Raw genomic sequence first — 24,868 nt, 5'->3', positions numbered from 1 at the left:
GTCGATAACCAAGACCCAGCAACATCATATAAGCGGATAGAGGTGAATGGTTGAAATCATGGTGTAATCTGCTATGGATTATCATAAAATAGTAAACCATCGAATTTTAGATCCTTGACTCAACTTTAATATAAGCAGCTTTGTATCACAGCACCAGCCCCACTACAAACTATGTATGTGGTGGTGGGAGCAGTAACCCACATCACATATGAGTAAAAAACATGGTTAGTAGCAGTCCTAGATACGAACACAGGCTTCTTGAGTAGGGGAGCCAAAACAGAGAGAACCGAAACAAAACACCGCGCACCACTCGAAAATAATCTAAAGCAAGTGAACTGTAAAGTCTGAATAATTAGGATTTCCGTTGTGACAATACTCTTGGTAACATGAAGGGAGGAGTTGGATTTTTTTTATTTGAAGGCCTAAAGTCTCAACCAAATCGCATCTTCGATATATATTTTTTTTCTTCTCGGTAAAAAACTATAAATTTAGGAAACAGTTACATTCAATAAAGGCTAGTAGATGCATGAAATTTCATATTTCTCACATTATTTCGGGACCTCCCGCTTATCTTTCTTGATGGATAAATTGTCCATTGAGTTGACGTTAATTTGAACCATTTGATGCATTTTGACTGTTAAAATCATTATTCTGACTGGACCAGTTTTGACTGTCATGTTTCCTATATTTCATTTGACCCTAGCAGTTTTCCCAAAAAAATTTCCGCAGAAACGCATTTCACATTGACCAAAATACCCTTAACGATACAAACCATCCGTTGACTATCCCAATTCAACCAGAAGTCAAATTGATCCGGTAAGTATCAAACTTGACAGAACTGTTACTTTTGACCAAACTTCATTTCTTCTATGTTTCCATAATGACCATAATGCCCTTTTTCCATCACCAGATTCTGCCACCACCGTGCGGTTCTAAAAGGCGCAAAAGTGTGGGTGGATACTCGCATTTTTCAGCTCTTATCTTCTAACTTTTAAACAATTTACTGCCAATTTTCACAAGTGTTAAGTGTCAACCGGCAAAAGCTTCCTTCTTACATCAAGGACTGGTGAAACACCACTCCCTGTCACGAGAGTTTGTTCATTCTCTCATCTTCTTGAGTATTGTTTCGTTATTAATAAATCAGTTCAATTCATATTTTAAATAACAATTTCCACAAACAAAGAGACCACCTTTACTAAAAAAAACTTAAGTCACAACAAAGTCATCTTTTTTTTTTTTATTTCATCTTTAGAGCATGAGTTTGAGAAATGAAGTGAATATTATTCAAATTACATGTGCTTCATTCTTGAGCTTGTCTACTAATTCATCCACAGAAGAAAGTATAACCCCTGCCTTTCTCACAGGCGGTGCAGTCACTTGAACCACCTCCAAATCAGATCTCACTTCCACCTTTAGCTCTTCTAGGCTCATTTTCTTGATCGGTTTTGATTTCGCCTTCATTATGTTGGGAAGTGTTGCATACCTCGGTTGGTTCAGCCTTAGGTCCGTGCTGCATTCACATCAAAAAGTAATTACTTTTATAAGTTGTTTATCAACGAGCCATAGTCGAGTAGTATAAATAATATTACGTGATGACTGCAGGCAAGTCTAAACATAACGTTTCAAGCCCACCGTCCACCTCTCGGTCCACTGTTGCTGATTTCTTCTCTTTGTCCAGAACAACCTTCACGAAACAAATCCAACACAGACAAAGATTTGTTCATAATACTGTAACAAACAGAGAAAAGGTTGTTCCTAACTACAGACATACATAGATTAGTTTCTTGGAAATTTATATTTTCTAAAGTTTTTCTTTGGGAATACATAAAAGAATACTTGATAATGTTGTACTTACCGTGTGAGTGTGTTATACTTGATAATGTTGTACTTACCGCGTGAGTGTGTTGTTAATGTGTACTGTGTTTTATTGTAAGGTTTCTGATTAATTTCTTGAAAGCCGAGGTGAGGATGTGTGTGAACCATGAACCTACAACCTAATCAAATGTATTGTCACATTGATCTTGAAACATGAATGATGTTGAAAAAGTCGCTAGGCGTTAGTCGGGCGATGGGGTACAGACAAGCGATTACTAGGTTTTAAACGAATTGAAATTTTTATATGGGTTTAAACCAAAGGACCGATTTGGAATATATATATATATATATATGCACACACACATTGAACAATCGCTTGATCATTTTTCGTTTTTTTTTTTTACAAACCTCAGCAATTCAAACCCTCGTTTGATCATCTTTTGTTGCTTAAAACTTGAATGGGTCAATATCCATGCTTAAAACTCTGGTTAATGGGTTAAAACCAGAGTACCAATTTTGACTGCCTACCGATTTTTAGGTCCGATTACATGTAAGTGCATCGGTAGAGTACCTAATCAATGTTTGGTGAATATGAGACTACTAACCTTGGATGCAAAGGTCCCTTGAGGCCAGTTTAGAAGCCCTGCCACCATCTGTCCTGTTTGATTGCAATCATCATCAATTGCCTACAAATTTTTCAACCAAAAATAAGTCACCAAAACTACAAATACAAACTGTACCAATCAATAATACTATTAGATACATATAAACAAACCGAACAAAACACGCCCTTGTTCATGTTTATCCGTTTAAGCATTTATCAGACAAGCAAGCGGTTCATGATCAACCGAACGACATGTCTTGTTCATGTCCGTTCATTACGAAAATGAACTTGTTCCAAGCAAACGAACACAAATGGACAAAACAATATTTTAGTTTATTTGTCTAAGCAAAAATGATCCATGAAAACAGTTCGACCCGGCTGCCAAGTTGGTGTTGGTGTTTCCTTAACATTCATATTATTGTTTATTAGTTAATGATTTTACTTAAATCCATATAATAAGAGTAGAAAAGTAACTAAAAAGTCACAAAAAAGTACTCAAAACCTTTAATGAACAAGCATAAACAAACGTAAACAAACACTATAATGCGAAACATAATAACAACCTGTTTGCCAAGAATCAAAAGCCCGGGCTTCTCAACCTCCACAAGGGCCTTGAGAACCTTAGCAACCGTAAGCGGGTACAACGCACCCGGCGCATCGACATGAATCGCCCGGTCCGCACCCATCGCCAGACCGGTGCGGAGCGTGTCGACGCACTGACCCGGACCCAAACTGACAGCAACCACCTCTGATGCTAACCCAGACTCTTTAATCTTAAGGGCTTCTTCAAGGGCTATTTCGCAAAACGGGTTCATTGACATCTTTATATTTGTTGTCTCCACTCCAGTCTACACATGACAGACAAGACAGACAGACAGACAGAGATTAGTTTAATGTTATGAAATGCTGTTTACCCAATTTGGTTACCTTGTCGGATTTGATGCGGATTTTGACGGCGTAGTCAACTACTCGCTTGATGGCCACCATGATCTTCATCTTCTTGTTATATTAAACCTGGAAATCAACTGTAACAGTATCCGATGATCCCCAAGTATTGGATATTTATGGGTAAAATTCCATCAGACCCGATCTGGATAAAATCTGGATATATATATAATTGGGTCGGTTTTCGGGTTTTGTGGGTAGTGACTATTTTCTCCTGATTTGGTTCGATCCTTTTAACGGGTGAGCAAAACCGAATCATAACCGATATAAGCGAATCGATTTTAACCGATAACCAATAAAAATGATGGGTCGGTTTAATGACTTTTCAAAAACCACCAAATACGGGTCGGCTTTTGTTAAAAATGATTCCAAAACCATCATAATCGAACTGCCTCATTTATTTAACTGTGAATCTACAAATAGGGGTTTAAAATTGGAAGTAGATCTTCAAAACGACGTAACTAAACCGTCATATCGGGTCGGTTGTGATTATGATTGTTCATTAACCGTATCATGGTTATGATTATGGTTTTAGGCCAAAAATGCCCCAAACCGACCTATGCACACCCCTAGCAAGCATAAACCGGTAAGATATGCCGCACTCGTCAGACTCGCAAGACCCAGTCTTGATCAGACTAGGATATTTATAATTGGGTCATTTCTCGGGTCTCATGGATGTAACTATTTTCTCTTTACATAAACAGGTAACACCAATGAGACCCGAACCGACCAAATTCAATTATTTACAATAGGGTTGGGACCCGGGCACTAAGAACACCTCTAAACGGGTCTAGGACAAGGTCAGGTTTGACCCGTTTGCACAACCCTAGTGCTATAATTGAGCCACCGAACTCAACTCGTAAGTAGTTTTCCAACTCGAGTTTGAGCTTGGTTAGTTTCAATCTCTATTTTAAAAGCTCGAGATCGACTAAAAAGCTTTTAAAGCTATGCTCGTGCTTGACTCGTTTATTATTTCTTAAATATTTTATCTATATGTATGCTTAACTTTTTTTAATTATATATATTTTTTATATAACATAATATATTTTATTATAACTTTATGTATAATAATTATTAAAACCATACATTAATATATTATAAATTATATAATTCTAAGCTCGTCTTGGCGTGGAGCTGGTTCAAGCTCAACAAGTGAAGCTCGAGTTTGAGCTCATTAATTAAACATGCTTATTTTATGCTCGAACTCGTTTAAACTCGGGCCGATTTGAGCCTTTAGTAAGCTGATCTTAAGTGGTCACGAGCGGCTAGGTTCGTTAGCACCCGTAATTGTACCAAATACTAGCAAACTAATTAAACCAAACAAACGTAATTTGTTGTGTGGTGATGTTGACATATCAGGTCTTCTGTGCCTAAACATTCGAGTTTTTTTTTCGATTTATTTATTTATAATAAAATGAAGTTTGATTGATAATACACTAACGTGTCAACTCTACCCATATTGGAGTGATATGGTTCATTTTTATCACCATTAAAAAATACATATGTATATTATTATATTATTCTCATATATGTTTTGTTAATTAAAATTGACTATTCTAAATCCTTTCAACAAACGAAAGTTTGAAGACTTGGTCCCGTCTCTATAGTGCTGGTACTAAACATACTTATCAAATGCGCTAGGCGTACTCAAGGCGCATAGGCCTGAGGCCTAAACGCAAGATGCAAAAAGAGCGAGGGTCTGAGAAAAAATAAATTAAAAATATATTTATGTGTTTAAAAACTTGAATCATATAGTTCTAATGCCAAAAATTATCCGGTATCAAAAGTTCAAAACCCCAAACATAACCAATACCAAAAGCTAAAGTTTACTATCATCAACATCAAACAATAAATGTGAAGTCACCAACTAATTGAAGTAAGCTCTACAAAATTTAGATTAAATCGGATTACTAATTATCCTCCGCAAAATTTAAAACAAATAATAATATTATAGATTAAAACGTCCACCTTTAAATTTTAGTTTTAAAGCTTAAATCATATTTTACAGGAAGCTTAAATCATAAATGGGAATTTAGCAAAGCAAACTAAACTAAAAGAAACATAAGCATATTTACTTTTTAGCAATCTAGCAACTGTAATTATTAAACAATAACAAAAACACATAAGCATAATCTGTTTAAAAAAAAAAGAATGGTCGATGATCATATTAGGAGATTGGATTAAGTTAAGTAAATTTGATTGTTTTTAGAAAACTATGTTATTGAAAAATCAAAATAAATCATAAAAAGTATAAAAAAAAGGAATTTGCTCCTAGAATTGCGCCTTTTCTATTTAGAAGTGCTAAATCATCGCTTCACCTAAAAATAGCGCACATGCACAGTAGGTGGTCACTTTTAACAACTATGGTACTAAAATATGGGTCTTTATATATAAAAAACTATGAAAAAAATCAACGATGATTGTAATAACAATAAACAGAATATAGTTACTGTAGCTCAATGAAATTTGTGTATATTTTCCCCTAGTTTTTAAAATAGTAAAACGAGCAAAAGGGATGTTAAACCAGGGCGGTCTCAATGATTTTGGAGGCCTAAATTGAAATGATATTTTTAATGACAATTGTAAATAAAAAAATTATAAAAAAAAACGTTTAGAACAAGTCTCAAACTCATGGCCTACAACCGACATGTTTACCCCAGACCAACACATAACTTTTGAGTTTACCCTGCCTATTATTATGTAGCAATAATTAATGTTTTTTTTCTTCTGGATTTGAAGGCCTTAAAACTCATGACCTAAGGCTCATCCTTTGTTTCGCTAGCCCATGGGCTGGCCCTCTGTGAAACTCACATGTTATGCATGGAATGGTATGCTAGCAAGTTGAATATCGTGTTCGCATGTTGAACTATTTGTCCTAAAATTAGTTGAAATTTTGAGGTCTAATGTGACATATCAAAGGTGTAGGTTCGTTTATGCAAATGTTCACCCAACTAGTGAGACTTGACAACTCGTTGGTGATATCTTCCGGTTTCTAGGAAAATGTTCGTTAATACATAAAATGTTTATAAGTGACACTATAATACAACATTTTGTCTTTTAGAAAAGTCCTCATGGTTTGTAGTAATGTTTATATTGGTATAATAGTGTACTAATCATGTTTTCGTGCGGGTGTAATTGTGCAGATGGAAACCGAACAAATACTAAACTAATCCCGAGGGGTTAGCTTAATATCTCGACCGGTGATGGATTATGACCGGATCGTTATGAGTTTCGAAAGCTTCCACCTACAAAACAGAACACCATGAGCTCGTTACAAGAATGGGAATGGGGGTTTTTCTCATAACCACCCTCCAACGTGAGAATCAGTATGGTAAAAGGTGAGAGTATTTCTTGAGTGAATAGGGTTGCCGATCCCTTTACCTTTGATCCTCTTTGAGTATTTATAGCCGAAGGGTAGCAGAAGGATTAGGCCAGTTGTCCCACTCAATGGAACCTTCTAATCTTATGGCTGAGCATGATAATGATTCATGATTGGCTGTACAGCTTGCATACGGAGATATTTGTTGCAGGCAAGTATAGCGCTGGTCTTCTATGATTGGTCCATTGTGCAATCGTGAGTTTTGTAGGAATCTCGACTTGTTATTGGTCTTTCCTTTCGTTGTCACACATGGTCCTTCCTTTTAAGCACAACATATTTTCCGCCGAACTCTTTAAGTTAATAAGTGTAAGGTATGCGTTCCGTAGAAGTTATATCTTTTGCGCTGATGGCCTTTCGTTCCGTGGATGGCTAGCTTTGCCTTGTAGTGTTATGCGAACGATTTAGTACCTTACCTCCACAATTCCCCCAGTCCATTGTTTCTTCCGTGCTGGTTCACCGTGGATGGAATTTTATACTTGTTTGGTTTTGGCTATAGTTTTTGTTCCGCTACGTATGAGGGTCATTTGTTAAGGTAGTTGTTGACTATTTGTCAGACAATTAGGTTGTGGTGATGTCATCGCACGTATGGCGCTGGCTTTATTTACTCCATGTGTGTTTATAAAAGCTTCTGCATGACGGTGTATTAATTTCTTTGCTTATGTTTCGCGTGCCTTCTTCTTATTGATGCTTTCTTTGTGTTGTATCCCGCTGTTATCTACCGTATTTAATTTCGTGGGTATAAATAGAGACCGATTCTCTTTGCTTCTTTCATTTTTTCTTGGCATCTGATCTCTTTTTTCTTATTTTCTTTTGACCATCCTCTTTTCCACTTCTATCTTTACAATGGATTGTTTGAGTAGGATGTCGTCTGGACCGAAATCACTGCCTGTCTTTTGGGTGTAAGTCTTGTAATTGGCGATGGTCCCAGACTAGGCTTCATTCCAACCAAACGTTGTTGTTCCTCAGATGATTATGCTAACGGTCGGTTCATGATTCTGATGGTATTCTTCTTAGTTCTATCTACTCCGTTTATGCGGGAGCTGTCTTGGATTTGGGCTATTACCGTTGTTTTCTTAGGTTTTTCCGCATATTTTGTTTTATGCCCTTTTTAATGCAGAAGAACCATTGTTAGAATTTGTGAGTTTTTGTAAATCATATTCTAACTCGATTCTAACTAAATCTTTTGATATGGATAGGATCATTGACAAGTGGAGCTGACTTTTCTGATGTAAGCGGTGTCTACCATGTCAGTGCGTCTTTTCACCTTTTGGCGCATGTCTCTCACATTGTCACACCCCAACCAGATAGATACTTGGAGACAATAAACTAGATTAAAACAGAGTATATTGCAATTGGAATCAGATTAAATGGATCTGTAAAACTCAAGTTATGAGGTTTTTAAGTTTTAAATGAGCTAGTACTATTTAGAATCCAAACTCCGAGTCAGGTTCTGACCAGTACACTCAAAATTTTGTGGTGAACAAAAAGTCTTATGGCCTGAAAGTTAATTCCGACTAGAAGATAGAAAAATCAAATAGTCAAATATTTTTACTATTATGCCTTTAAACGGGTCGGGATCAAATTGACCACCGAGACTCCCTCAATCTATGAAATTGATTGAGGGCTTTTGTTTATGTGATAAAAACCTATGAAAACACAGAAGACAACTTACCACAGAGATGAATGTAAGGATAAGAAATCGAGTGGTCAAAGATGAATGATAAGTCTTGAAAAGTCAACCGGTAAACAATCTTGCTAGAACTTGAGAAAATCCGGCAAAAACACAAGATGGCCGATGATTATAGCGTGTAAAGGGTTTGTAGAAGAAAAGTGAAGGTCTTGATGGCTTCGTTTATATAGCAAACGTAAAATAAACACTAAGTTTGGACAAAGTGTCCGATTAAGCAAGAAATCTTGTTTATGACGAAATAAAACCAATATGTTAGTGCTCGGTTTTGCATCTCGGTCTTTGCTTAAAGTATTATAATACTAGAAATAATGTATAGGGGTATTTTTGGTACATGTATGCCATTCGTATGACACATTCGTTAATTGTATTTCACATTCGTTAGAGTAGCTAATAACGAATGTAACATTTCGTTAATGTAATCCTCATTCCTTATAAACTTATAACGAATGAGTGGACGCATGTGTTCATTCGTTAAGCTTTAGCGAATGACTTAATGTATTGATAGCGAATATGATCTCATTCGTTAAGTCTGTTTAACGAATGAGCCCCTTCGTCTATATAAACGCTGTAAAGTATTTCATTATTAAGAATTGTTAATTATTACCTTCAGTGTGTTGTTACTCTGCCAAAATACACTCAGATCACACATAGTTAACGTAATCACCATTCCAGTCACTAAATCATATCCAAGGACTAGATCCTATCTCATAATCGTATTGAATAAGGATCATACGGCTTCTCACAATATTCGTTCTTGATGAAGGGGCAAACGAATGTGGACATGTACCAGGGGTTTTCTTAGGGCTAAAAACACGGGATTTGGGTAAAAATAAGCGATTTTGCATTAAACCCATAGTCGACCAACATCGGACCTGCAGACCCTCCTAGTCGCGCTACGCGGCCAGGCGAGGCCACCCTCCCCACATGATGCGGCGTGGGGGTGTGTCTGCACGTTTTATTTTGGTCAGTTTTGGTCCCTAAAGTTCCCGGAATGTCCTTTTTTTGTCGTTTTAGAGAATAAATGACAAGTTTAAGTAACATAGAGGGTATGAAATGAATTTACACATTCAAATACTTATAAATGCATAATTTTATTAATAAACCAAGATCCGAATTACATTCCCAAATCGGTTAAACAAATACGAAAGATCCAAAAAGTTACAGTGGCGATGTTTGTTGTGGCGTATCGGACATGAAAACCTATGAAGTGTCCCTTTATCTTCAAACAAAGACTGAACTTTATCAGTTCTACAAACACTTTGAAAATTTTAATTTTGCATAAGAATTGTGTTTGAATAAGTTTCACAAACACCATCAATACGCTATAAAAGTCAGGCTTTAATATTAAGTGATACAACCAACAAAAACGAGAATGGGTATCAACAAACACAAAATAATGTCGATAATTGTCAACAGACAAAACCGAAGAGGGACCCCATAAATCACAATATCAATTTTTGAAAAAAGTTAATAATAAATTCATAAATAAAGATATTATGAGTTAACAAGTAAAAATATTGTTAGTTATTAAGTTTTGACAGTTTGTAATTTGAATTTGTAATTAAAAAAGAAAAAAAAAACCCTAAACTTGTTCGTTTGGGTGGAAATCCGGTAGATCTTGCTGCTGCTGCTGGCATTTGATGTGAACCAAATCTGATCACCTGAAGCTGGCATGAGCTATCGAAGGTTAATCTCGAAACCACCTAATTACAGTGTATTTGCTAGTTGCTATCGCTATTCATGTGATTTTGGTCTAAATGGTGGGATCCTATAACGCACCTTGTTTGGTTATTATATATGATAATAGCAAACTATGATCAGGAGGTTTTCTATTTTATGATGTGGGAACTGTTCATGTAACAGTATTATTGTATCAATTCATGATTTTAGTGTAAATTCTTGTTCATGTTTTTTGTAGGGACAATCGTGCGTCTAGAGCTGCTCTATTTGATAACCTTGATGGCATTGAGGAGGGCGGTCTCAGGGCCTCTTCCTCATATTCTCACAATACAAGTAAATGAGAAATCTTTAAATAGCTTGCAGGACAGAGTTGTCTTTCTGAAAAGAGTGAGTTCTTTCATTATAAATTGTTTGCTTGTTGGCTCGTAAAGAAGTGAGTTGGTGTTAGTAGCATGAACTCAGATGATAGAAATTGGAAGTTAATTAACGGTCGTTGAGACAATTAGGAAATCTTTATTTGTCAAATATTGTTAACCTATTAAACTTTATTTTACTGTTAAAGATATACTTATTCTGTTAAACCTGGTGACTTTGTTTTGTATTTAGTTTCTTCGCAACGTATGGTTTTGTTGGAATTAAAAATTAAAATGGTACAATCTGTTGGTTAATATTAACTAGAAATGCACTAGAAGTGACCCAAAACCGAATCTGCATAATTGTTCCACTAAAAATCAACAATCCTGAACATGCATAATCTATCCTGACTCCTGAGCATGGCTTGCTGTTCGAAAATATATATATAAATGAATGAACTGGAAACAATTTATGCGATTGGTACTGATTCTTTATTGCATGTACAGCAGTGCAGTTAACTACTTTGCGAATCAAGTTTAAAAGATTGGATGTTACAGTCTTAGGTTTTCTGTGTAATCATTATTCTTAATATTTATTTGTTTGTGTAGTTTTCACAACAATTATGATAAATTTATACAAAAATGATTGATGATTTTGGCAGTTGACTGGTGACATACATGAGGAGGTGCAGAGTCATAACCGTATGCTGGACCGAATGGTACACATGCGTGCATCCACACATACATAATTGCTTTTTAAATACTAGCCAATTTTTTTATTTTTATTTTCTTGAGCAGGGCAACGGGATGGATTCAGCAAGGGGGGTTATGTCGGGAACTATGGATAGGATGAAGATGGTAAAATATGAGATTTTTGACTAATTAACTACTTAGTATGTAATTATTACTGATTTTTAATAATTCAGGTGTTTGAAACAAAATCGAGTGGCAGAACATGTAAACTTGTGATGTATTTGATCCTGCCATTCTTCATCATATACTACTTGTTCAGGTAACAATTTGTTTTAATGTATGTTATTTCCAAAGTTTTTTTTTATAAAACTTGCAAGTGATAATTCCACTTTTGTTTCTTCCAGGTTTCTGTTGCCAGCAGTGGTATGATTTTTAATTAGCAAAACCTAATGATCATCAAAGAGAGATACTTGTTTATTATGCTTGATGTTCACCTTTTGAATTCTTAAACTGCTGTTACTTGTCTTTACCAATATATATATATATATATATATATATATATATATATATATATATTATTAAGGTTATACAAATTTGGATAACTTCCATTTTTTTTATTTATAAACTTTCTTTCATTATAATAATGACAATAACATATATATATATATATATATATATATATTATTAAGGTTATACAAATTTGGATAACTTCCATTTTTTTTATTTATAAACTTTCTTTCATTATAATAATGACAATAACTTAATACTACTTAAACCTTTAATTATTTTGCACGTTTGTAACTATTTGTTATGCTTAAAAAAACACTAAATTTGTTGTTTTTAGCTGATTCAATAAAATAAATATTAAAAATACCCAAAATAAATCAAGTTATAGAAGTGTTGGGAAATAAATGTAAATAAGGTTCTCTTAAATAATTATATTGGGTTATTTTTATATTTCATTATCGACTTTGGATGTGTACTTGCTTGGTTGTCGTTTGATCTTGTTGAATGTAAATTTGGGGGAATGTAAATTTGGTACATGATGTATGGTCGTTACATGGTCGAATCATCCATTGACTATGTATCTTCGTCCTTAACGGGCTTTCAAGTCTTAGCCACAAAGATAGCGGTTGTTTCACCCAAGGGTCTTCGTTCTTAATGGGTTTTTAGCCTCAATCAGATAGATAGTGCTCGTTTCACCAACGAACCGAGGAGCTTCTTATTAATGTTTGATCATTCACGTATTGAATATAGCCAGATCTTATATAACAAGAGGCACATAATATAAAATAGCATCTAAGGCTATATGTTTGAATTTTTAATATACATTAAGTAAACATTTTATAAAGGTACATGAAACGAAACAAAGGGGAAGAAATACAAAGTGGCGGGGGAGGTGATGCAATTCAAGACTAGCGGAAACACCAACCCACCCATCGTGGTGCCACAAAAATCCGACCCCTAGCAGGGGTGCCCTCTTGATGCCCATTCGGTGCTTTTGTTCTCTTTTGTACAGTGTTGCAAAAATCCCAATTAGGCAGCGATTAATCCCCGATTAATCGCTAGTCCCAACTTCACTGATTAATTTTGGGCTAGTTGGCCAATTAATCGGTCAATGGTCAAATCCAACCAAAATCGACGACTTCCGACGAGATTATGACCAATATCAGCGGTTTCCGATGAGATTCCGACAAAAATCAGCGGTTTTTGGCGATATTGCAGCAAAATCCAGCGGTTTCCAGCTAAATTCCGGCCAAAATATGTCTGTGTATGTATAAAACTGAAAATTACATATAAAAATGTGTGCATGTATATATTAAAACTGAAAATTATACATTAAAGTCCGATATGATTATTCCGGTTAATCTCGATTGATCGCTAGTTCCGATCCCACCATCCAACTAGCAACCAACGATTTTTATAAAGCTAATTTTGTATAGGACGGTGGTAAGAAAAGATGCATTGCAATGGTTTTAAGGATGGTTATATAAAAAATACAAATAATTTGATGTAGCATGATGACACAAAGAGGAGGAGGTTTTGGAATGGATAGAATAATTTCTTAATCTAGATTCTTTATATATTCGTTCTTATAATTCAAATTAAAGTATTCTAAATATCTTGTTATCTTCAAATTCAAAATTACACTAAAAATTATTTTAGTTTATCTATTCTGTTTAATTAAATAATAATTTTTTTTATATCTTTATCGTTATCTTTTACCAGTACACCCAAAACGGGTTTTATGAGAGGGAGGGAGAGTGCTTTTGGAGCAGTTGCATGATAAGTAAAGATAACATCACTGGCGCTTTTAGCCCTTCTATTTAAACATGATAGTTTAGTGCACCGTGCGTGTCCTTAGTCTTAATTTAACTAAATAATATTTAAATATAATTAATTTTTTCTTTTTTCCACTAGTTAGGGCTGTAAACGAACCGAATGAACATGAACAAAGCCTTGTTCATGTCCGTTCGTTAAGAAAATAATGTGTTCACGAACACTTACCGAACGATATTTTATGTTTATGTTCGTTTATTAAGGAAATTAATGTGTTCACGAACAGTTCACGAACACAAACGAACACAAATAAAATCTAAACGAACACAAATAAAATCTAAACGAACATAACTGAACAAAGATAAACGAACATATATGAACAAATGTAAATTAACACAAACAAGCATAAACGAAGAAAGCACTTAAGTGAACAAAAATTAACAAATATAAACCTTTAATCAGATGACATATCCAGATAATATTTGATTATTTTCTATTAATACATAAACGAACATAAATAAACGAGCATAAATAAACAGACATAAACGAACGTTCATGAACATAAATGAACAAGTTCATGTTCGTTCGTTTAAGTAAGTGAACACCAATTTTTTGTTCATGTTCGTTCGTTTATTAAATAAACGAACACAAACGAACATCGCCGCCGAACGGTTCACCGAACGTTCGGTTCATTTACAGGCCTACCACTAGTCACAAAATATAAGATTTGATGGATACGAAATATAGTGGTTTTTTAAATAGGAAAAGTGAATACGGTGTTGTTAGCCATTAACCTTATACGTAAAACCAGTCAAAACTACATAATTTTGATTAAAATTCTTTAATTCAATTAAAATCACTTCCATATATAAAAGATTTTTGAAATCACATCCCTTCAATGTTGTTCATCCTCTTTTATCCGTAGCCACTTTCATCCTAAGTCATTTTCTATTAGAAGTTAAAAGTACATAACAAACAAAATCCTTTCGATATTTTTTCTGTTGAAAAATGACTTCATTAGCAATAATTTTACATCTTATTAAACTAAGTTTTTATAAACACTTAAAATTCTTTGAAATGGAGTCGTAGAAAGGATTTTGTTTGTTATGTACTTCTAACTTCTAATAGAAAATGACATAGGATGAAAGTGGCTACAGATAAAAGAGGATGAACAACATTGAAGGGATGTGATTTCAAAAATCTTTTATATATGGAAGTGATTTTAATTGAATTAAAGAATTTTAATCAAAACTATGTAGTTTTGACCGGTTTTACGTATAAGGTTAGACGGCTAACAACACCGTATTCACTTTTCCTTTCATATTAATATGGAAGTGAATTTAATTGAATTAAAGGATTCTAATCAAAACTACGTAGTTTTGATTGGTTTTACGTATAAGGTTAGACGGCTATCAATACCGTATTCACTTTCCCCCTTTTAAATATAAAGAACGGAAACTAATTCTTTAAACATCATCCTTATTTTGAGAGAGATTTGAGGTAAAAAGTAAAATGAAAAACATCAGCTTTTTTCCAATAAAATGATAATGTTAGACCATTCGTAATGATCGAGAAGAAGGACGAGAGTGGGGAGGAGCAACCCTCTCCCCTCTCCCGAAGTGGACGAGAAGAGGGACGAGAAATATTTCTCGGCCAAAGCATGTGGGGTCCACTCACTTTTATTAATTTTTTATTTACATAACCACTAAAATTATGACATCTCTTTCCCTAATCTCTCTTCCACCATCACACCCATAAAATATAATTCATCTTCTTATTAGCTTGGAGTCATGTAACACACTTCTTCTCTCATTCTCTCCTAACCACTACGACATGCATGATGTTATACATCTCAAAGCCACGTCATTTATAAAACTCACCTGATGCTTGGTTTCATACCAAAACAAAAAAGAATATAGGGAAAATTCCCAAAATAAGCATTTATAAAAAAAAATTTCTAGTTTTAGGTATCATTTGTAAAAAATTTCAGAAATAGGTATTATAAGCTAGTCGTGACGAGTAGTTTGTAGAAACCAATTAGAACTTGCCACGTGTCCTTAAACTAACCGTAACGAGCACGTTTATTAATCATTTACTCGTCACGACTAAATAAGTTTCATGTCTCGTAATCAACGTCCACGAGTAATTCATAAGTCATTTAGTCGCGACGAGTATATTATAAAGCTAAACTAGTCGCGACGAATTAACTACTAATAAACTACTCGTGTAGGGAATGTAAACCGGGTAAACCATTCGTCGTGACTAAAGGACTTATAAATTACTTGTGGGCGTTAATTACGAGACATGAAACTTATTTAGTCGTGGCAAGTAAATGATTAGTGAACATGCTTGTTACGGTTAGTTTAAGGACACGCGGCAAGTTTTAATTGGTCCTACAAACTACTCGTTACAACTAGTTTATAATGCCTATTTTTGAAATTTTTTATAAATGATATCTAAAACTAAAAATTTGTTTTCATTAATATTTATTTTAGGAATTTTCTCAAAAATATATATTGATGCTTGAAATCCTAAACAAATGTACACGTACATACAAATCATTGTAAAGTGACACGCGTACATCACCTGAATTTAAAAAATATATATATTTATAAATTTTATTTTGTAAGTAGAAATTAGTGGTAAGTGGGCAGAACAGAAGCATGAATGAATATATGCAAAGAATCCAATCCAGACAAAAACAAATATATGCTGACGTGTACAAAGGTGACCCTCATCCTCATACATTTACCTAGCCTTCATAATCATACATTGAATTTAATTCAAGGTGGTGACTATTTTTCTTTTTAAAATTAAAAAAATTCAAAAGTGGTGGGCCACCCTGTTTTCATACGTAATCAAATTCATGCATGATTCTCTTCCCATATTATTATTCTCAACTTTGATCTATTTATCATCAAGTATTTAAATTAAAATTTTAACTAAACTTTACAGCAACTCACTGTGTATATTATATTATTTTTAACTAAACCTACAATTTAAACATCCATAAAAAAAAAAAAAAAAAAAACTGATCACTATTCTTTGTTAGAATTGTTAGGACAACATTTTGACTTTGACCTGAAGTCAATGGAGGGTGTTGGTATGGATCAAGATTCTCCTTAGTTCATCATACATTTCCTTTAACAGAACTGGTTTCTGAATCATCCCATTCATTCCAATCTGCAGGCATCTTTCCCAAACATCGTCGTTACCCACCGCGGTTAGAGCCACCATCAAAGGCCAGTTCCGACTGCCAGACTTTCGAATCCTTGACGCCACTTCAAACCCGTCAACATCCGACATTTGAAGGTCCAGAATAACCATCCGACGTATTCTTGAACGATCTTTTGTGTAGTCTTCAACGAGAGCTTGATGTGTATCTTCTTGTATGATCCTTTGCTACAAAAATGAACAAACTAATATTGACGGTTGAGGCTGAGACACGTGTTCAAATCGCTTCCCTTTAAACAGATTTCGCGCCTCTACATTAGACAACGCGTCTGTCTCCCAGGGTACAACAGCCGAAGCAGTTTGTACTGTCAGGAAAGGCTACGCGCCCGATGTTAAACCGGGTATACTGGTGTTCTTGAAAAGGAATCCTAAAGAATAAGATGGCGAAGGAATTGAGTAGAGAGTACTCCTCTCTAACCATATGGATTTTTTTAGTGAACACAATTCAAGTACCATCAAATAAGGCACAAAGCCTACTAATGCATACAAGAGTTTAAAGAAAATCAAGTGTCTTACTTAATTAGTAACTTAATGCTATAATAAAAACTTATTAAGTGTTATCACGTTACTATACTTAAGAGTTTCACCAAACCAAGTGTTTTATATTATTATTTGAATAATTAATTTTCATTCACCATTTCTAATTTTCCAACAATCCCCCACATGAATGGAGATTAATCAAAACACACATAAGATATCCAATGGAACCTCGACAGTTGAGTATCGCAGGATAGGCAGGTGTTAGCTTTAAACTTTCCTTTGTAAAGTATACTTAGTCTTCTAGCGATTAGTAGACGCGATGTCCTTGAACAAACCCCCATTTGTGTAGACGACAATACGCTTCACACAATACTCTCCCTAGCCGAGCACATCCCCTAATTTTGGTGTCCATTATGGTCCTGGAACACTAGCCTGGTTTTGTGAAAGCTCTGAGAATTGCGCACCCCACAATTTCATTCGAAGCGACCCCACTTCTCTTTCACATAGATGATTATTAATAAATCATTAAAAGCATTAAGGTTATAAGGATTTACACAAATCATTAACCATATAGTATGCTTAGCCTCACAATATGTAACTGTTATTATAGGAATGGACTAGGAAGTAATTAGACTTCCTTTATAATTTAGGAGGATATATATATAACTTATGTGTTAATTTATACAAAAGCTATGCCCCCACAGTGACCACGCTTAGATATATAATTAGGTTGTCCTATTTAGATCTTGGGATCTCCAGTCAACTAAGTTAGGTTTTCCTTTATATACCCCTTTTCATGGGATTTAGGCTCATTCCACAACTTGATCTCTACTAAACCCTTAGGTTGTTGGATCCATAACATTATCGTTGACTATGTCTAGTCACTACAAATAACTTGTGCAGTTGAGATCAGTTGCCATGATGTGTTCTTCACTTAGAAGTTAATTTTGCCTATTGTCAATTTTCTAAGACTGTAACCTCAGTGGCGACCTGAATCTAGTTATAATATTTGTCTTTGTAAGATATGGTGGTTGGGTAAAAGTTAGTTATTATTATATATTCATTAGTTATATTTAGGTAAATAAATGAATGAACATTGGTACTTCAAGTATTTTTTTTCGCTAAATAAATTTTCATTCAACCAAACGATTTACAATGAAGTGGCAGGTAAGCGGGCAACAAGCTGTGCCGCAACCCCCTTTTGGATAGATTTACATGTATTGTTATTTGTTTTCAGGACATTGGACGTTATGGAGCTTAAACGAGCTATTTCAGAGCCATCTAGATGAAGATTAAGCAAGCCTCGAGAAGATGGAAGTATGGGGAAACATATATGGATGGTTAGGATGGTTTCGGGAAAGGATTGAAAGAGAAACATGAAGCCGAAGCGAAAACTAAACAAGATGGGTTACCAGGAAAGTGTCTTTTAGTAAATCGGGCATATCTCGGCCTAGAAAATGAGTTACGAAATCCATAATATATGAATTCCGAGTTTCTCGACGGGACGAATCTGAATATGAAGTCATTTTGTACCTTCGCGCGACGGGAAGATGCTGGACATGCAACTTCACGCGACGCGAACCGACCTAAAACCGAAAAAATCTAGGTTTTTCCCTATATAAACCCACTAACCCCACCATTCGGTATATTACGACTTCCAGAGGTAAAGGAGGAGTTCTAGGGCTATTTTCCATCATTCCAAGGCTTCCGATTAGTGCCGGCTTTGCATGTTCATCAAAGATAAGTATTTTGCATAATATGTCGATGTTCGGCTAAACTTTCGTGTTCGTTCTAGGCTAGGGTTTGTGTAATTCTTCTTAATACCAGATTTACTATGCTTTATGTTATGAACTTGATTTGAGTTATTACTTTTATCTAGTTCAATTGATTGCTTGGTTGTTTAAACAATTTGTGTTTGTGATTATTGATTTGTACATCACTTGTTTGGTTTTATTCATCAACACTTAGGGTTAGGCTCTTGTGTCATTGAATTATTAATCATCAAATATTGTCACTTAATTAGTTTTCATAAAACATAAATTGGTAATTGTGTAGATCGAGTTCAATTGTGTCAACAATTCGGTTAAGATATCATTTGTTATCACAATCAAACAAATAGGTCTAGAAATTACTGCGTAATCAAGATAAGTGAATTTGGGATTAAGTTGAAGAACAAATTACCCAAACCTAGAATGAATGCCCTTCATTAATATTTTTTACAATTCATTTCAATGTAACCGTTTAGTTTAACTAATCTTTTCTAAAAATTGCTTGACATCGTTTGTCAGCTTTAGTTAATAATTAAATAAGCACTTTCCTTGAGTTCCTGTGGAGACGACCTTACTTACCCGTACTTATTATAGGTATTTAAGTCTTTAAATAATTGTTTTTGAGTAGACCGCGACAGCCTATGTCAAATTGGCGCCGTTGCGGGGGACTCAACACGCTTAGTGCTAGTTTATTTTCTTTTCTTTGTTGATTTTACACAGGGTGTGCTTGTTTGGTGTGTGCAGTTAATCTTTTAGGTTGATGCATACGAGATTTGCCTGAGACAAGGAGGTGTTGCAGTTCGATCTTGAGATTGAGAAAGCCGCGAGAAGAAACCGAGCAAAACAAAGAAAGGGTGAAACCTCAAGGCCAAAAGTAGAAGACATGAATCATCAAGAACATAACCCATACCCAATGCCACCGGTGTTTCAACCCGACAATCTTAACCCACCACCTCACCAAGAATAACCCATTCCACAAAACGTTCCATAACATATTCCACAAAACCCACCACTCAATGACCTACCACCACTCCACCAACACATTCACCAAAACCGAAACCCAAGAGCTCAAAGAAGATACCAAATGAGAGATGATCGTTCTATACGGTTTGAACCGCCAAATAATTGGGTCGATTTTGAGTGAGAGAATAGCTAATCGGCGGAGGTTATTCGATGAATTCGACGAGTTTGAAGATGAAGACACACCACTCAACACCATTTTGAGGGTGAAGTTTTTTACTATGGTTTTGGATATGCAAATTCAAGAACACGAAAATAGATACAGTGAGGTCTCAACGAGTTTGTTAGAAATATGTCTGGTTTAAATCCTTACCGTTCATTTTCTAAGTTTGATATATCTAAAATAGTGTCATTTTATGAGATGCGTCCAAATGATTTTAGTAATGAAGAAAGATGGTGTATTTCGGGTGATGATCTTACGACCTTTTATCACACTTTTAAGGAAGATGATAAATTGCAAAAATGGGTGTAATGACCTTGCTCGTGTAATGTTGGAAACGAGAAAGCATACCACTTTTGTGCAACTAGCCTTGGTTTTACTGGTTGCAACCTCAATCGTTGAAAGATATTTTTCTAAAATGAAGCTTATCAAAACGGATTTGTGCAACTGAATGGGTGATGAGTATTTGAACAATGCTTTAATTTGTGCAGTCGAAAGGGAAACATTTAATAAAGTAAAAGAAGAGGATGTAATCTCGAGTTCACGCTTTCAAAAACTGAATAGGAGAAATTTGCACTCGGTGTATTTAAATTTATTTATTATCATGTTTCTATACATCAAGGGCGGCTATAAGGCAGGGCAGGGTGGTCAACCGATTCCGGCCCGACACCCCGATATGCCTGAATTTTTATTCTTTTTATTATATATATATATTTTAAAAAATATGTATTTTTAATATTTAAACCCAATAACTCAACTAATTTAAAGGTCAATTTTTTTTGCCTTCAGCCTAAAAAATTTTCACGATTCTCGGAGATGGCCCTGGTTTACATTGTGTGAAATACGGAAAAAAAAAATTTGAACGTTAGCCCTAAAATTAATGTCTAGATCCGTCACTGCTACGTTGCACAAACCATGGTGTTAGTTTCTAGAACTTGTACCAGTAAATTGTTTGATAAAAGGCCTTTAAAAATCTACATCTGCCAATTTTTCATTGTGGTACTGGTGGTGGTTTAGGGACGTTAAATGAAATATATGCAAAAAGTTGGTTACGCAAACCGTTTTGGTTTGTGGCAGTCCGTATTAAGGCTTGCATGAGTATGAAGGCTTGGGCATTTGACGGACCATCTAATCCCGGCTTTGATTTTAAACGATACGTTTAAGGGTGAGTCGGTATTACCGTTTTTTAGAACAGGACATTAACGTGAAAAATGATAGTTAGGACTTAAGGCTTATCTAAATGATTTTGGCCTATAAAAGGGATGCATGGGCGTCCATTTTGATGCACTATAAATCTCAATTCTCTACCAAACCCTTGCCTTTCAATCTCAAATTTAAAAGAAAAATCAGGATTTCTCACTTAAAGTTACAACTTACAAGGCGTAGAGCGGTAGAGGTCTTCATCATCATGTCAAGATACATAGCCTAGTTGTTATATGTTAAGCTCCTTTTGAGTTAAAAGTTATGATTTCATGTAGCTTTATAATGAACATAAAACTTTGATTAAAACCATCCAAAATATACATATGTATATGGGGATGGGGGTGGGGGTGTATACTATTAAAATAATTAATTTTAGCAATGGTCGAAAAATCTAATGGGTGGTCATAGGTAAAATAAATTTTGGGAAGACGATACGGGGAAAGAGACGTGAATAAAATTTTGGTTGAAGTTGACATTTTCAAGCAAAAGTGCGTCTAAGTTCTCTTCATCTTCTGCCTCTAGGTCCCACCACCCATTTATATTCACTCTATTTTTTATTATTTATTTCTCCAACTTGATCACGTTTTTCTTTGTTTGCTTTATTTCTTTCACTTTCCAGATATTTCTTTTTCTTCTTCCTATTATTATTATATAATTATTAATGTTAATTTATGTATGTAGAGGAATATCGGGTGTTTATGTAGTATGGTGAGTTTTTTGATTTGATGTCTGTAATTTAGAAGAATAGCTACTTGCTATTTTCTTTACGTTAATGAAATTTGGCCGTTCAAAGAGAATATACATAGAGGAATATTATTTGGTTATTTTCAAATACCATCTAAAAGTACATGGCAAAGATTAATACCACCTTATTTCAACAGGATCTGTTTTATAGACATGTATTATTCTTGATTCTAAGAAGACAGAAACCTAGACGGTGAAAATACATTTTTATTATTAATAATAATATTATTATTATTATGGAAAAGAATTTTATTTGGAAAACACTCTCTCTCTCTCTCTAGCAAACAAACAACAGTCAAAAACGTTTTTTTATTTCTCTCTCTAGACTTCCCCAAAGGGGCACATCAGTTTTGAAATTATACGCACAGGTGAAAAAACCAATGAACTTATTGGATACATATACATACATTCCCCTTCTACATAAAATATGTCTATGTCGGTGTTCCTTGTTTGTTCAAAACACCAACATGTTTTCTAAACATCAAGTTATGTTTTTGAACATGTGCTTTGTTTGGCAGATTGATTGAGATTTATGTCTTTGTACTTTCAAGTATCTGATCTCAAGGAAACAAGAATCTAAGGTTAGATTTCATGAGTTTTTTTTTATTTTTTATTTTTCTAAAGTTAATTCAATTAGAATATGATAAGGGTTTTGGTTAGATTTGATTTTGAATTGAATTTTGCAATTTGATGCTGGAAATTAACATGCATGAATGTTGTTCCACTGGTGTTTATTTTAATCCTAGTAGTCACTTTCTTTAATAATTAAATAGTCAGTTTATAATATTATATTCTTGGAATTGTTAAATATTGTTGTTATATTTACAGGTTGTTGTTGATCAGAAATTAATCCTTGAACAGTTGTGTAAAAAACATTATCATTGATGCATTTGATGGATTGAAGAAAGAATTTGATGGATGCAATGTTGAAAACGTTAGCATCTGTTTGGTTATTGTTATTATTGTTGTTGTTGGTGTGTGGATATGCATATGCTTCCGGTGATGGGTCGGATTCAGGGGGGTGTAAATGCGAAGATGACGGCTACTTTGGGTACATAAACTTGATGCAAACGCAGCGAGTAAGCGATATGCTGATCTCGGTTGCTTATTTCTCGATTCCGATTGAGCTTTTGTACTTTGTTAGCTGCTCAAATGTGCCCTTCAAATGGGTACTCTTTGAATTCATTGCCTTCATTGTTCTTTGTGGGATGACTCATGTGCTGACCTTGTTGACCTACGAACCACACCCGTTTTACCTCATGCTCGCTCTCACCGTGCTCAAGTTCCTAACCGCGTTGGTATCGTTTGCGACTGCGATTACTTTAGTCACACTTATCCCTTTATTGTTGAAAGTTAAGGTAAGAGAGTTTATGTTGAGAAAGAAGACGAGGGATCTCGGTAGGGAAATGGGTGTGATCAAGCAACAGAATGAGGCCGGGTGGCATGTCGGTATGCTCACACAAGAGATCCGAAAGTCACTTGATCGACACACCATTTTGTACACCACTCTTGATAAGTTATCCGAGATCTTGGATTTACAAAATTGTGCTATTTGGATGCCGGATCCGACTAAAACGGTTATGAATCTTACCCACAAAAAAGCCCGGGGAGAAGCTTGTACAACAATGTGTGATTTTGCCATCCCGATTCAGGCATCGTATGTTCAAGAAATTAAACGAAGCGAGACCGTGAAGTTACTGGATCAAGAATCACCACTCGCGCGTCTAAGCAGTGGGGAACGGTCTGATAATGATAATATTAATATTAATCCACATGGAGCGGTTGCTGCTATACGAATGCCGATGCTTAGAGTGTCTGATTTCAAAGGGGGAACGCCCGAGATGATCCAGGCGTGTTACGCGATTCTAGTTGTGGTTCTACCGGGTGCACCGGTTCGTTCTTGGATCGAACCCGAGCTCGAGATAGTCAATGTTGTTGCTGACCAAGTAGCCGTGGCCCTCTCGCCTGCTGCGGTGCTGGAAGAATCGCAGCTCATGAGAGAGAAACTAGCTGAGCAAAACCGAGCTTTGCAGCAAGCTAAACAGGGCGTGATGAGGGCAAGCCAAGCTAGGAACTTGTTTCAAACAGTGATGGGTACTTGTTTCAAACAGTGATGGCAAACCTAACCGGGATGCCTACTTTTCATTGGAAAGCATCTAAAGAACCATACTTGCACTTGAGCGAGTTTAATGCTATTTGTGTCACCATCTCAAGTCAATGGTTCACTGCTGATGAAGTCAAGCTAGTTGTTTTTCATTTCTGTCTTAAAGATCTAGCAAAGCAGTGGTTCTTATCTCTACCGTCAGCAAGTATTTACATGTGGCAAGATCTGGCTCAGCAGTTTTTGGACGAGTATTACACACCACAAAGAATGTCCGAGGCCCGAACTTCGATCATAAATTTTCAGCAAGGATCGGGCGAAACATTCTATGAAGCTTTCACGAGATTCAAGAGGTTATTGAGGACTTGTCCTCATCATGGGATAGCACTGTGGGAATTGATAAAAGCGTTTCATGACGGGTTGTCGAGCGATGATGTGCGCGATCTTCAATCGACCACAAATGGGTCGTTTTTGACCAATGATGAGAACGAAGATTGGCAACATTTGGAGCGGCATTGATGTGCTTGAAGTAGTTTAATATTTGTTAACTAAATTAACTAAAAAAAAACACTAAGTAATAATCTAGACTCTCTAAAACTCGACTAAACTACTAACCGGCAAGTGAACCGATCGACTCTAGTAAAGTTAAGTAAGTCCGGATATCGAACCCACGAGACTCTCTAAATTACGCTTGTTAGTTAATTAGACTCGACTACAA

The 24,868-nt window shown here is 35.3% G+C and overlaps 1 protein-coding gene, 1 non-coding gene and 2 pseudogenes across 4 annotated transcripts; 2 read left to right on the top strand and 2 right to left on the bottom strand.

The window, feature by feature from the left end:
• Nucleotides 1-1,208: 1,208 nt before the first annotated feature.
• LOC143635081 (electron transfer flavoprotein subunit beta, mitochondrial) lies at nt 1,209-3,423 on the bottom strand. The gene is made up of 5 exons (XM_077102979.1): nt 3,347-3,423; nt 2,983-3,267; nt 2,421-2,501; nt 1,590-1,684; nt 1,209-1,510 (listed from the first exon to the last, which is right to left on the bottom strand). Exons 1-5 carry the CDS (start codon nt 3,413-3,415, stop codon nt 1,285-1,287), a joined length of 756 nt encoding a protein of 251 aa, XP_076959094.1. The 5' UTR covers nt 3,416-3,423; the 3' UTR covers nt 1,209-1,284.
• A 6,682-nt stretch (nt 3,424-10,105) lies between these two features.
• LOC143635080 (bet1-like SNARE 1-2) lies at nt 10,106-11,634 on the top strand (annotated as a pseudogene). Its single transcript, XR_013153990.1, has 6 exons — nt 10,106-10,119; nt 10,352-10,500; nt 11,129-11,185; nt 11,265-11,324; nt 11,393-11,478; nt 11,564-11,634. The product of XR_013153990.1 is annotated as a bet1-like SNARE 1-2 (transcript).
• Nucleotides 11,635-22,604: 10,970 nt separating this feature from the next.
• Nucleotides 22,605-24,163, top strand: LOC143635075 (ethylene receptor 2 pseudogene; annotated as a pseudogene). The gene is made up of 2 exons (XR_013153989.1): nt 22,605-22,630; nt 22,878-24,163. The product of XR_013153989.1 is annotated as an ethylene receptor 2 pseudogene (transcript).
• Nucleotides 24,164-24,427: 264 nt separating this feature from the next.
• On the bottom strand, nt 24,428-24,533 carry LOC143635082 (small nucleolar RNA R71). The gene has a single exon (XR_013153991.1). It is a non-coding gene; the product is annotated as a small nucleolar RNA R71 (small nucleolar RNA).
• Nucleotides 24,534-24,868: the final 335 nt, after the last annotated feature.

This window comes from Bidens hawaiensis, unplaced genomic scaffold (assembly GCF_021521415.1).
Source record: "Bidens hawaiensis isolate Kalapana, Puna unplaced genomic scaffold, B.hawaiensis_p1.1 tig00007409_1, whole genome shotgun sequence".
Classification (NCBI taxonomy): Eukaryota; Viridiplantae; Streptophyta; class Magnoliopsida; order Asterales; family Asteraceae; genus Bidens; species Bidens hawaiensis.
The sequence above is the reverse complement of the archived record's forward strand: the minus strand, read 5'-3'. Positions and strand labels throughout refer to the sequence as shown.